This window comes from Pteronotus mesoamericanus, unplaced genomic scaffold (genome assembly GCF_021234165.1).
Source record: "Pteronotus mesoamericanus isolate MK-2021 breed Mesoamerican mustached bat unplaced genomic scaffold, CSHL_Meso_final contig_101, whole genome shotgun sequence".
In the NCBI taxonomy this organism is placed as follows: domain Eukaryota; kingdom Metazoa; phylum Chordata; class Mammalia; order Chiroptera; family Mormoopidae; genus Pteronotus; species Pteronotus mesoamericanus.
Window position 1 is genome coordinate 10,837,883 of NW_026555001.1, and position 14,279 is coordinate 10,852,161.

General features: G+C 42.1%; 1 protein-coding gene across 11 annotated transcripts in view; it reads right to left on the minus strand.

The window, feature by feature from the left end:
- The window catches only part of LTBP1 (latent transforming growth factor beta binding protein 1), a 367,328-nt gene that overhangs the window by 35,030 nt on the left and 318,019 nt on the right, over positions 1-14,279 (minus strand). For 7 of the 11 annotated variants that reach the window (XM_054567953.1, XM_054567945.1, XM_054567984.1 and 4 more), the window contains 2 exons: positions 12,189-12,314; positions 8,681-8,824 (listed from right to left, as the gene is read on the minus strand). In XM_054567953.1, the coding sequence (XP_054423928.1) occupies positions 8,681-8,824; positions 12,189-12,314 (270 nt within the window). The remainder of the gene's footprint in view (positions 1-8,680; positions 8,825-12,188; positions 12,315-14,279) is intronic. The other 4 variants (XM_054568000.1, XM_054567992.1, XM_054568023.1 and 1 more) reach the window with 1 other exon arrangement.

The following is a 14,279-nucleotide window of genomic DNA, read 5'->3' on the forward strand; positions in this document are numbered from 1 at the left end:
TCTGGAGCTCCTAGAAACTTCTGGAAGCTCCTCTCTCTGGGTTTGTCAGACAGAAGAGGGTGTGGTTGTTCACTTATAGGATTTAGTCTTTCCCCAGGTGTGCATAATCTTAGCTTTGCTGTTGGGGTGAGGAAATCTGGAACATTTTTTGGTTAAAGTGGACCTGAACATTCTACAATGGACCTTTGTCTTTGCTTTCATGTTCCATTTGCAATGTGTTCTGAAGGCCTTTCTGAGCTAACCCTTTGGGACCGTCAGGATTATGACAATGACCAAAGAGAAATATCACAAACGTGAGAGTAAACAGTGTCCCCAGATGAAACACCTGCCTATCGCTGTCCTAAAAAAGACAACAATTCAGGAAACTCTGCAACTGCGGTAATCATGTTGAGTAGGTTACTTTCAACAGAATTACTCAGCAAGCTTTGTTCTCTTTTTTATTTTTAAAGTCACCACAGGCATGTTTTTATGAGAAAAGGAATTCTAGTGTAATGTTCCAAGGAGGAGTAAGAGCGAAGTTGGCAATTCGTGTATTCCTTTTATTCCCCCTAGTTTTCTAACTCAAGGACTCGGAAGATGAGATGTGCGCACGCGTGCGTTTAGTGGAATGCAGGAGAGGCCGTCCGGGAGTTTCAGAAAACAAACACGGACAGTAGGAATGGGCTGACTATGAAGGGATGCAAAGAAAAAGGAGGACTGTAGTAGATAGGTTGTAACTTCAGATGGTAAAAGACACGAAGGAAGTCAAAATCAAAGTTAGAAAGCAAAGTACGAGAGAAAAAAAAAAAACTTTGAAAAAGACTTCTCACAGGGTTCCCATCTTTAAGGAGGTGAATCAGGTGGTGCTGGGACCTAAGCCACACTGCAGAAGGATGGGGTGAGCAAGGCAATCGTGGAAGCCTCCCTGGAGGAGTTGACAGTTGAGCCAAGTTCTTGAAAAAATAAAATTTAAAGAGATTGTCCAGCAAATAAGGTGTGATGGGGTGAGAGGGAGTAAAAAGAGCAAGTGGACTTAGCTCCGTGTGGGTAGAGCCGGCTGAGGGGACACTGGGTTTGCAGAGGGAGTCACAGAACCACTGAGAGTCTGAAGCTGGGCCAGGAATGCATTAACAGCTGAACAGGTGATGGCTGCGCTTCTGACCTAGGTGCTGGGGTAGAAGGCCACGCCAGTGTCTCTGGGACGCCTCCCAGCCCCCTACTTCAAAGACAGGCCACAGTTACTTGCTCGACAGAGTGAAGGTTGTTTTGTTCTTGGTTTTCTGATGAAGGAGTTAGAAGAGAACGGGAGACAGGAGTCTGGAATAGGACTAAGCTGGGGAGAAGGTGAGAAGAGAAAGTCTGTGATTTATGGAGTTATGACTGGACACTGGAAATGGGAGGGTAGGAAACGTGGGCAGAGGTGGGTGGAAGAAGAGACTCCTGGGAGCAGAATAAAGCCCCGCGGAGAGAGGAAAATGGGAAAGACACATCGGCATGGGGAACAGGAAGCACCTGCGCAGATGAGAAACGAGCCGACGTCACGGCGCCACCAGCTCCGTCACAGACACGTGTGCAGCGGGGGCGTGTCATCGCGGGGGCCTGTGAAGTGGACCGTGAGGCCAAAGCCATGTTGGAAGAGACGTGTAAAATGTTTGGAAACATTTAAAAGGAAAAGTACAAAACTCTTCCTCTTGCGACTTCTTTTTACAGCAACTTTCTAAGATACAAAATGCATTTCTAATGCAAAAGTGTACGGGTCTCTTGGAGAATTAAGATAAAATGGTTTATTAATATAGCTGGAGTCTGTCACTTTGATCTATTGATACGTCAGTTCATTCAAATACTGACATCTATTAGAAGCTCAGATGTTATTTTAGATACTATATGTAACAAGCAGAAAAAAATCATAAAAATAAAAGTATGGTTTGGTAATTAGTAAATTCTTCGCACTATCCTCTTGGAATGTGAGAAGAAACCTGACCCAGCTTAAAAAAATAAGAAAAGAAAAACAAATGAGCACATTTTCTTCAGCCCTACCTACATTTATGGTATAAATCCATTACAAATACACACATTAAGGCCTCGAGAGTTTTATGGCATTTTATAGTGTTTGCCGTCTAAATAATGTAGTCTCACTGTCTTGAATTCTTTTTTTCCTACCAAAGGTCTTTTTTTCCCATCAGAAATGATTTTTTAAAAACTTTCTTAATGTTAATTGATTTCACAGGTTAACTAAACACATTAGAAAAAAAAATCCTACTCTGCCAAATATAACAGTTGAATGATATTATGTGGTTTCCTGCCTTAAAAAAAGATGTACACACACAAAACCTGCAGTGCACCTCTCTAGAAAGAGAAAACAAGAACGCTGTTTGGGTTCAGCTGTCAGAACCAGGAGGGTGACTTGCGCGAGTTCCCCGATAGCAGGGAAATACTCCTTTTCCTTTTGTGCCACATGTAATTTAACCAGAGCACATGGAAGAACTATCCCTCCGCCCCCGCCCCCCCGACACAAAGGTGTGAATAGATAATTCCTCATTTAAGTGTGGCCCCCTTATATCTTTGATACAACGAATCATTATTTTTATTTCACGCAGCTGGCTGCAGACGAGCTCGTGGGGTATTCTAGGGACACACTCTCGACGGTGGGGGGGCCATTTTATTGCACAGTTCCCGAGGGCCTGTCGTACGTCAGGCCCAGCGCTCAGCAGTGAGCAAGGTGTCGGGACGTGAAGAGGAATGAGAAGGAGACAGAAGAAAAGTGGCTGTGTCGCCCTGCTATTGGATTTGAACTTCATTCTGTAAGCCATAGGAAGCAGTTGGAAGTCTGAAGGAGGACACCACCAGATGTACGTTTCGAAAATGTAAACGGTGGTGGCAGCGTGGAGCAGGAATCCGTGGATGGGAGAGGCAAGCGGGGAAGCCAGGAGGCCCCGGCACGGTCCAGGGAAGGGGTCCTGAAGGACTGGCCCGGGGCAGTGGTAACAGGGGGGCGGGGAGAGGCTGGAAGGTGACTCTTGAGATAGAAATGGCAGGATGTCCTGATGGCTTGGGTGGAAGGGGAGAAAAATTACATGTGACTTCAGGATTTCCAGTACTGATGTTCGGCTATTAATGCGTGAACACAGGGAGAGTAACAGGCGGGAGGGGGAACAAGAATTAATTTGGTTTTGGACAGTTTCAGGCAGAGATGCTTACGAGACACCCCAGGAGGAAGGTCTAATAATTGGCAGCTGGAGACGGGAGTGTGGCGCCCTGAGGAGAGGCGGAGGCCGAAGGTGTTCATGCGGCAGTCCACAGCATATAAGTAATAGTTGGCTCAGGGAAGAGCATAAAACATCCCAGGGGAAGAACACAGCGTCGGAAGAGGGCTGAACATGCAGCTCCCCGGGACACTATTATTTAAGGAATGGGCAACAGATAAAGAGCCTGAGGAGGATACAGAAAAAAAGCAGTCCAAGAGGTAGGAGGGTACAGGGAGGAGTAATGTCCTGAAATCAGTCAGAGGAAAACAAGGGGAGGGAAGAGGAGAATCCATTGTCACTGTTTCTGAAGATGGAGCCTGCGATGAGACTAAGGGCTTTAGTGTATAGACGCTCACTGGTGACTCAAGAGGAAGGAGTGTCCCTCAGATGAAGAGCCTGAGGACTGATCTCCATGGGCTGAGGATCAAATGGAAGACAGTTCTGTGGAGGTAGGTGGAGTATGGATTATGGATGTCCCTTCAGAGACTCTGGAGGTCAACATGGTAACAGATTATCCCTGATGGTGACTCTGCAGGGGATTTTATTTCTTTTTCTTTTTTAAAAAGATTTTTATTCATTTTATTTTTAGAGAGAGGGAGAGTGAGAGAAACATCAACGTGTGGTTGCCTCTTGAGCACCTCCTACTGGGGACCTGGCCCGCAACCCAGCCATGTGTCCTGATTAGGAATCAAACAGACAACCCTTTGGTTTGCAGGCTGGCGCGCCATCCACTGGGCCACACCAGCCAGGGAGGATTTTCTTTTTTTGATATATGTTTTGTATTTGCCAGTTTTCTAGGAAGGATATGCATTATTTTAATAATCAGAATAAAACAAAGAAATGAAGTGAAAAGAAAGCCGATTTTAAGACGAATGTAGTGGTATGGTGTCCCCAATCTTGAGAAGTAGAATGAAAGTGGAAGGAGCCCAGGTTGGGTTCCTGGGCCCATTCCACCTTGTAGTGGCTAGAGGACCCCAAGAATGACATTTAGAGCTTCCCCCTGGGCCTCAGCTTCCTCACCTGCAAATACAGTAGCTGGGCTGGAAAGCCACTAAGGTGGGCTTCAGGTGTAGAAGTCTGGGGTCTAGCTTATGATGTGAGAGTAAGCTCTCAAATATATTAGAGAAAACTGATATTTAAGGAAACCCTATAATGAATGAACTGCATGAAGAACAAGTATTTCATAATGCAAATACTCCAATTTATGTGTTTTATAATTTCTGATCTTATTTATTTGCTTTTCTTAAAGTAAGAAACACGTATATCGACTATGTGTTTTTGCATCCTTTTCATTATACCTTCTGTTTTAAAAATAAGATTCAGTTTCTACCACAGTCTCTTCTATGCACTAATCAAGGCAGAGAACAGCATTTTGTGGGTAGGGCTTGAAGGCTGCAGTTGCCAAGACTAAATATTTACTGCTTCCTTTAGAGTGCCCAAGGACATAAAGTTTTTATTGAGCAATTATCACAGGCACTGAGGAAATAAAAGCATCAGGCTATATTTCATATCCATACCCTCTTACATGTGACAAGTGGTCTGCTATGGACGTTTCTCGGTTATTTCTGGTTCCGGTGCTTTTAGGCAATGTACAGCAATGCAAATTAGTGGCCAAAGGCCCAGGCAGTGAAAAACACTAGGCCAGACCTAAAAAAAAATTAGGTGAAAGCCAACATGTAGCTGAGAAATAAAAATCCTAGGACACCGAAGTTCAAAAGAACCTTAAAGGTCACCTGGGACAATGTCCTGCTGGAGGTAGTTACCCCTCTGCCCGTGGGTGTCCCTCCTGTTCTTGGATACCTATAGGGGAACACCCACGGTTTTTCTAGCAACGGTCTCCAACCATTTTGGCACCAGGGACCAGTTTCATGGAAGGCAGTTTTTCCACAGATGGAGGTGTAGGGGAATGTCTTTGGGATGACTCAAGTATATTACATTCAAGCTCCCCTCTTGCTGTGCGGCCCGGCTCCTAACAGACCACGAACCAGTACAGGTCTGCAGCTCAGAGATTGGGGACCCCTGCTAGGGACACAACCACAATTTCAAGAGACAGGTATTTGCAGACTACGTAGTTATTGGAAAGTTACTCTGCATTCTGACCGAAATCTGCCTTCCTTACACCTGCCTCTTGGGCCCAGGTCTGTCCTTAGTTTGATTCCACTTGAGATTATGTTACTGTTCATTGTTGGAATGTCTGTTGTCCTGGGGAAACTTTAGAGTCGAGTCAGAATGTTATAGCCTAAATTGCAAATCTATCCTTCCCTCTTAACTACTTTTTATGAAGGATGAGATCTGTTAGTCTATCACATCTATAATAAAATTAATGTGAATCCTTCTTAAAAACTTAACCTGGTATGAAATGTTTTGTTCTGTGTAATAGCAGACTCTAAGGCTGGAGTATAACACAGACTCTTTAATCTAGCCTCCATTTAACTAACTTGTTGGGTTAATTGATGTTCTCTCACTCTCTGGAAAACATCCTGGCTAATGCCTACAGAAGGTAGAATGCTCACAGCCAGAAGGCTGTTCTGGGGCAGGTCCACAGACTTCCATTCTTCAGTGTTGAACAGTATGTCAACCAAGACTCAGCTATGTTTACTCTCAAACCTTCTGTGCCAATGTGTTGATTATTGTAATCACACAATTAAATCATATATAAACCAATAAAACACAAATGTGAGTAGAAGAGTTATTTCTAGAACAAGTTAAATTCTTTAGAAAGGCTACAGTTTATTGAGTGAAAGAATGATATCAAATAGGTGTGGATAAGATTGAGAAAAACTGTAACAATCTAGAAGGATTTGGCACTCATTTACCTCTGCACAGGCCTTTAAATTCTGACCCCTTTTATTGTTGGCAGTGTAGATAATGCATAATGGATATGGTTTGTGCAAGACAAGCCTAGAAGACCCTTAACAGTGAACTTCTATGCAAAGAAAGACCTTGGTTCTTCCTCAAACAATGGTGAGTGAATGTACATTTATATGCTTGAAGTTTGATTTTAAATATTTAAAGGATGTATTATCATTTTTATAATTTCCAGCTTTAATCATCTTTTTCAAACAAGTGATCAGTTATTGGCTCTGAAGTCAGGGAGAAGGTTCCCACTAGAGTCGATACCTGACCTGTCTCTCAGGACACTTGAGACTCCATATAATCTAAGTTTGCCAAGAACTATACCAACTAAGGTATGGTAGAAGTCAGAAATGCCAGGAACTACATAATGAGTTTTACCAGTTACTGTTGAGCCAGATTATACTGACAAAAACCATTGAAACAACTGGGTAGGTAGAGTACTTAGCAGAAGCCAGAGAACTATGGGGAAAATATGTAAGAAACCCAGAAATAAAAGGATTAGATATATGTTAAGAGAAGGAGAAACTGTATGCATTTGGATCCCGTACCTGAGCTTTAATACAAGCTTTCTGAAGCTGAGTATTAAAAAGCAGGAGAGTACTCAGTGAACTTTGACCGGAAGAATTTTCCAGAAAGAGAGTCAGTCAATGAGAGAGAAAGGAGACTCAGGGAGGAGCAAGGCAAAGGAACTTGGCTACAGAGAAATAAAGTACAGGAGATGAGGAACAAGGCTTACAAAAAGAGACAAAGTTTTAAAAAGCAGTTTTCAGTGAGCTAGTCCAGTTCATCAAAAATGGTTCAGATGGTCTCATGATCCCATGAAGGCATCAAATCTCTTAAAAAATGAGCAAGCTTTAGGATTCCAGACATATACCCTAACTCAAGCTATGTGACTGAGTGAACTATTTCTTGATATGACTAAAACATTCTAGCAAGAAAATATTTGCAGTTAAAAGGTCCGTCATTTCAGAAGAGCTCATAAAAGGATGAGAAATAAACACTCCTTAAGTGTTTGGATTATGGCTTACTATTTTATTACTTTATATAGTACTTTGCCATTAACAAAGGACTTTTACATATATGATTTTTTTAAAAAAATCATAAAACTCTGTGAGGTAAGTATAACGTTCCTGTTTTATAGGTGAGAAAATCAGAATTTACAGATGTTGAAGGATATGACCAAGTTTACACAGCTGGAAATTAGTTAGCAGACCAGAAAACCCTGGTCATTCCAATTTAAATTGTTTTTTTAAAGTTTGGAAAATAAAGGGAAAAACTAAAATATTTATTCGTCCCAAAAATCATTTTATGTATTCTTCCCTCCGTCCATTGTGATCACTGGAATATCTTATTTTGTTCACTTCACATTGTATCATATACATTTATCATGACTACCTAACCTCCATAGAGTTCATTTACTGACTATACAACATTATGACATATGAATTACTTACATCAAAATCATACTACATGTGAGGCATTACTCTATAAAATGAAAAAAGAATAAGAAAAGAACAGTTACTTAATCCATCCTGTTATTGGCCAGCCAGGTTATTGTATTTTGTTCATTTGTTTTTGCTATTACAGGTAAGACTAAGGTGAAAAGTCCTTTCTCTACAGTTCAGGTGCTGAATGAAGAGCAAGACCTCCCTCCAGAAATATTCTGGCTCCTCCTCTTCACAATGTTTGTGTATTACTGTCTGTTCATTTAACTCTGCACTCTTCTCCTTTCTTTAGTTAAAAGTTGAAAGGTAAAATGGGTATGGATAGAAATACATAGTTTCATATTTTTTCCCTATTACTTGCAAAGATTATTTTTCACAGAACCCATGTATCCTATTGCAGAATAGCGAAAGCTTTCTTAGAAGCAGTGGATAAAATCAACCGATATTGAGCAAGAAAGCAAAATGGTCTATGTGTCATTTTATCTGGCTTTCAAAGGACCATTTGGTCTTTTGCTTTTCTTAAAACACAACCAAGCTCTAGCGACATGGCACAAACTAAAAGGTTGATCTGGAAGTTGATTAATTTCTCTGGAAAAGCATCATTTCTCCATTTCAATCCATGCCGTTGACAACACAGTCTAAATCCAATTTTAAATGAATGCAAACACAGCCACTCTCTAGGCCAAATTCTGGAAAAACACCTTAAGAATTCCAAGTGGAAGTCTTTGTAGTTCCTGAGAGGCCTATATGTTGCTCTTAATTTAGAGAAGTGTCAAGATATGTTTCTCCAAGGGCCAAGAAAGAAGGATTATGCAACTTAATGAGATGATGCCATATGAAACCCTGAGCAATGGCTCTGAGCTTTAAGCAATTCCCAGTAAATGTTCTCATCCCTTTGGATCCCGTACCCAAGCTCACAGCATCTCTGGGTTGGAACATATATTGGAGGGCTTCTAGTTCAAATAGTCCTCACCCACATCCTAATTCCACTGATAAGCAGGCTTGGAAAGAGCACAGAAGCTTCCAGAGACAGCAGGGTGCCAGAACATTTGGTTATTTCTTACCTCGCTCCTGGAGGGTTTGGTCCAAACCTGTGTATGCACGGATCCCCGCGGGGAGCCCTGCATCCCCCCTCCACCTGGCACAGCGACTTACCTGCGGAGGCCCGGGAACGGCACTGCCCAGTCATGGGGCTGTACTCCTGGCTCTCGTCAGCGCACACACACAGGAAGGAGCCTTCCACGTTTTCGCAAAAAGCTTCACCACACACGCCACTGAGCAGTTCACATTCGTTCACATCTGGAAGAGGGGACACAGATCAAGTCAGATGCATGCCTCACTTCTGACGGCTCTTTGTTTTACCAGCGGTGCCAAGGCTAGTAGTACTTGCCGAAAACAAGGTGGTCCCACTGGGCAATCAAACCCTGCGGCTCCTAAAGGTGGGGCTGTAGGATTCGGTTTGTAGGAAAGGACCACGAAAATGTGAAGCCAAGTTTCCAAATTTCAATTCCGGCTTAAAGGAACAGCCCAGAACTGTACAGCAAGCATCCTATGCCCCTTCGGCTCTTGGGTTTTCTCTTCCCTAACTTTTTCACAGAATGAAGTCTTAAATAACCCAGCTCTTAATTCAAGGAAAATGACCATCACTGGCTCTTCGGAAACCATACTCTTCTTTACATTCATTTTATAAAATAGTTTTAAATCCACTTAAATGTCTGAAAATACAGTTCTCTAGCAGCCAACGTGCCTGTATTTAACAGCCAGCATTCAGGTTGTACACAGACCCCTGTAAATATTCCCCGGGTCACATTAATCATTCACATGAAACAAACTGGTTCAATAACATCTCACTGAGTTCGCTATGCTTTTAAAATTCTGTTGGTGTTCCACAGTGAAATTTCTATTTTGCTAAATGTTTTTCTTCTGTACTTAAATTAAATATACATAATTAAGGGATAGTCAAGGAATCTATGACTTATGTATTATGTCGTGCGCAGCTGTAAAGAAAGGCTAATTTTATGTTTGACTTTGCCCAATACTACCTCTCACATTTACTCCTCCTAAGAAATTTTATTAATGGGTGTCCTGTTCAGCAAAGCACCTTGACTTGACATCTGAAATGCTTATGTGTTTTATGCACTCAACATGTACAACATCAGCTTTCATGGGCACACTCTGAAATGGTTTATACAAAGTTAAAAACCTGAGCAATTATCCAAATCATTCTGGAAAAAAAATACCCTATTCTCACCTGCTACACTCAGTTAATTGAACAAAAAGTTTATGTAACTTGACTTATTTGAATGATTACCCAGTTTTCCGTTTCACTTTGTATATAAACAGATAAAAACCCAATGAGCTGGGTTTCGCTTGTCAAAAGATATTGTAACATAAAGTAAAGCAAAGAGGTGGTATATTTAATCAGCCTAGACAGTCATGATTTAGACAAGAAAAATTGACTTTAGAAATCTGCCAATTCACATTTATCAATTTTAGGTAAATGTCAACTGGAAGTTTCTACTTTCTTACTGGTATTATTTACAGGGCTACTAAAATCTCTCCTATCAGACTGCATTCACGCCATCAAAAAATATTTTCTAGGTTACTTCTATTGGCCAGGCACTTGGGAAAAAACAATCATGAATCACGCAGCCCAACTCCTGCCTTCAGGAAGCTTCTAGCCACGTCAGGGAAATTAATCAGACAATCAATCCCATAGGCTGTGTTAAGTGCTAAGAACAAAAAGTAGCGAGTGCTAGGAAATCATAAGACAGGGGGCTTCAGTGCAGGGGTGGGTCAGGGAAGTGACAGTGCACCTGAGCTCCGAGGGATGGGCAGGTGATACAGAGAATGGGTAGAGGCAGAGGAGCAGCAGCCAGAAGCCTAGCAGAGGACGCAGCATGGCCAAAGGTCGGTATCAAGGCTGATTCGTCCTATTTTAAATCCTACAGAACAGCAGTGTGGTGGAGTGCACATGATAGGCACTCAGCTGAGTGAAGGAGTGAATAAACAAACAACAGGACACCTGTTGAGCTCACTAAAATGATAAAAACTACTTCTTTAAGGGTAGTATTTTGTGTGCCAAACTGAAACATCGATGTGGATTCAGTGAGCTCATCTGGCTGGTTAGAAATGGACACTCAGCAGGGATTGAAGAGCTGGGCAGAGTCAGGGGTTCAACAACTGATACCTCAGTAACAGTCCCACAGCATTCTCTGAGCACCTACGACAGGCCAAACGTAAGGTCCGGCCAGGGAAGAGAGAAAGTTCTCAATCACTTGGAGCCCGCTGCCTTGCAGAGGTGGCTACAGGCAGTACACACGTAACTGAGTTATCCCCCCTCAAAAATGGGGTGAGCTCTGTAACAGAATTTGCTCAAGGTATCCTGGAAGCAGAATGAGAGGTCACAGCTCAGTTTGAGAGTGACAGATGGAAGAGGGACAGTGTCTGGGAGGAGATGACATCTAACCTCCAGCTTTAGCAATGAGTGGGGTGAGTCCAGCCTCCGGGAAGGGGAAGTTGGGAGGACATTCTCAACAGAGGGAGCCAACAACAGACACGTCACTGCACAGTCACATGAGCACCCGCAAGCAGTTTTCTGTCCCTGGAACGCACACAGTGAGCAAAGACGGGGCGAGGCTGAGAAGATACATGGGGGTCAGATCACATGACCTATTTTGTCAAAATATTTCTTGAATGTCAGATGACTTCTATTGCTTGTATTTTTAGTGCAAACGAGACTAAAGCAGTCACTGGAAGTAGCGATTATGATAATGTTAGCTGAGAAGCGGTTACTAGTCAAGTAATTTTATAATAAAACTTCCAAATACCTAGATTTTGTTTTCCCAGTTTGATTTGGATAAAAGTAAATTAATGTTTTAACCGCACATTTCCAAACTAAAAAGTTACTGGCCCCTCCTCAAGCACATGCCATTTGCTGTGGAATGAACAGTTATTTTTCTTAATTAAGAAGAATAATAAAGAAAAAGCCTTGTTATATGTGAAGCTTTTAATTTAATAACCTTTCTTCTCTTTCCCATTTAATTGCTCTAAATTGCAAATGTCTGTCATAATGGATTTGACTGAAAGAAATCACAGCTGCTCAGAAAATGAAATGCGACATCTCTTCTACAGGAGCGTGTGCTACACCATATGCTAGGACGTCTGATGATATCTGAGATCCCTTCGCTCCGCCAGTCCCAGAAGAGTGAAGGAATATGGTCGCACAACCCAAAGCATGGCTTTTCGGGTGCCATTCCTGGAAACTGAAAGTCTTGCCAACACCTTTCCTTAAAGGCACTGCCCGAGGAGGCGCAGTGTGAAGACAGACAAGCTATATCACACACCAGACTCTACTTCCTGTGCAGGAGGGGCTGGGGAGTTCTGCATACTCAGCTAAGGGTTTAAACAGATGTTCTTCTTAATATACATTTACATTCAAAGTTATACACTTCTATATTTCTTAATGTCCCTAACCATTTCAGAAGCCACAGGACATTTTTGCACAGCCCCAAATGGTGTGACAAAATCAAATCATGATGAAATTCTGTCCAAATTACCTTGTTTACACTCTCTCTCCTGTTGTTGATAACTTTAATTTCTTTTCCAAGCAGAGGAAGATATGAAATGTGTTCGGGGAAAATAAAAAAATCTAAAAACTCACCCACACACCCTTGCCCATCCTGTGGGGCCTGAAAGCCCTGATAACAGAGGCAGCGGAAGGAGCCAGCCGTATTGTCACAAAACCCGTGACTGTCACAAATAGTGTTGTTTACACACTCATCAATATCTGCAAAAAAGACACAAAACACAGACGGACAAACACCAGGTATTAATGGATAGACAGGCCCTCAACACACCCTGATTAGTATGAGATGACCATGTTTACACAGGATGAACTTTAAAAACATTTTACACAGAAATAAAATGTTTTGATGAAAATGTCTTCACAGACAAAACACTGGGTTCTACGAGAAAACATTTACTTTTCTTCAGGAAATATTTTCAAATGGAAACAACTACTGTGATTACCATGGTCAGTATTTTCTCCACGTTTTTAACTCTTTATTTTGAAGGAGAATACTGTATATTCCTACAGAGCTCCCATGTGAAGGTATTGTCTCGTGCTATGATTGGGATACAGTCTAACAGTTCTATCTGAAGAGTGGGGGCTGAAAGAAGCACTTGTCTGGTTACCCGGCTCCACAGATGACCTTGGTCAAGTCTAACCACAATTCCCCTGAAGGGGGACAGACGGAGGAGCGGGAGGGAAGGATGAGGGAGAGGGAATGGGGAGAAAGGAGAGGAGGGAGAAGGAGGAAGAGAAGGAAAGAGGGAGTGGGGAGTGGGAAGGAAGGGAGGAAGAGGGGAGGGAGAAGGGAGGGAGAAAGGCGGAGGAGGAGGGAGAGGGAAAGTGGTGAGGAAGGGGGAGAAAGAGAGGAGAAAGGGAGGGGAAAGGGACAGAGAATCTGATGAGCTCAGCAGTGTAGCCAGCCAGTCCCAGTTATTCATGAGGAAAGATTTCCTGTCACCAAGTTATAGCCACTCAAGGTCCTCGATATCAATGCTGCTCCAACTGATTAGTCAGCGGCCAACCTGGTAAATTCATTTTGTTCTCTATAAACCTGATGATAGACAGTGGTCCTGGGCCTTTTCCCCACCATCAATAAAAAATGTTCTCGTAAAAGTGATCTCATTTATAGAGTCACAAAAGGACTTTCAGATAGGGTCTTCTTTATCCTTAGTTATTAATTTTCCTTGCTGTTCTTTCATTCCCATTCCCGTTCTCCTGGTCACCGTACACTTCCGTTGGCCAGGATCTCTGTCCCATCCACCTCTGGACTTCACAGTTCCCAAATACGGGTTTTGGGAGAAAAACATCAAGAAAATGCAATTACTATATCTAAATACATCTGAAGAAGACGGTGCTTTTATGTTCAAACAATGAAACCAGAATTACAAATGATAAAGCATATGACAAGTTAAATTGCACTTGACAGAATTTAGTTTTGGAGAGTTAACGTTAATAAAATTGAGCTTTTCTTCTTTTAAATTTTTTAAAGCTGAGTCCAAGAAATTTTCTATGAGAAGATATATTCAATGGTTTCTGGCAGCTGTTTCACTTCCCTTCCTAATGTTCCAACACTGACTCTATCAAGTTCAGAGACTGTCTCACTTTATGAATTGCAAAATATGAGTGCCTACATCAGAGTTTTCTTGATTTTCTCAACACAAAGAAAATTTTCAAGGCTGGGCCCTTTCTCCCAAACCCACCAGCAACTTTTCCCTCGAGGCCACCCTGCTCAGCCTTTTCTAGCATCTTCAACTATTCACCCCTTCTCTCCCTCCCCTCCCCTCCCCGCTGGCTCCGAATGTTGAAGAAGCTCTTTGAAAAGCTGTCACTTGACCATAATACCCCCCACTGTGCTTTTCCATTCTTTTTATCACTGCAAAATGTCTCAGAAAAACTGCCTATGCACATTGCCTTTACCTCCTAATATATCTTATCAGTACAAGGAAATAATAGCAGTAATACGAATATTAATAACAATAATAATACTGGTGTATTTCTAGAATTACTGTGATGATTAAACAAAATAACTTGCATAAAATGTGATTTTTTTCTTTAGATTTTATTTATTTACTTTTAGAAAGAGGGGAAGGGAGGGAGGAAGGGAGGGAGAAAGGGAGAGAAACATCAATGTGTGGTTGCCTCTTGCGCACCCCCTATTGGGGACCTGGCCTACAGCCCAGG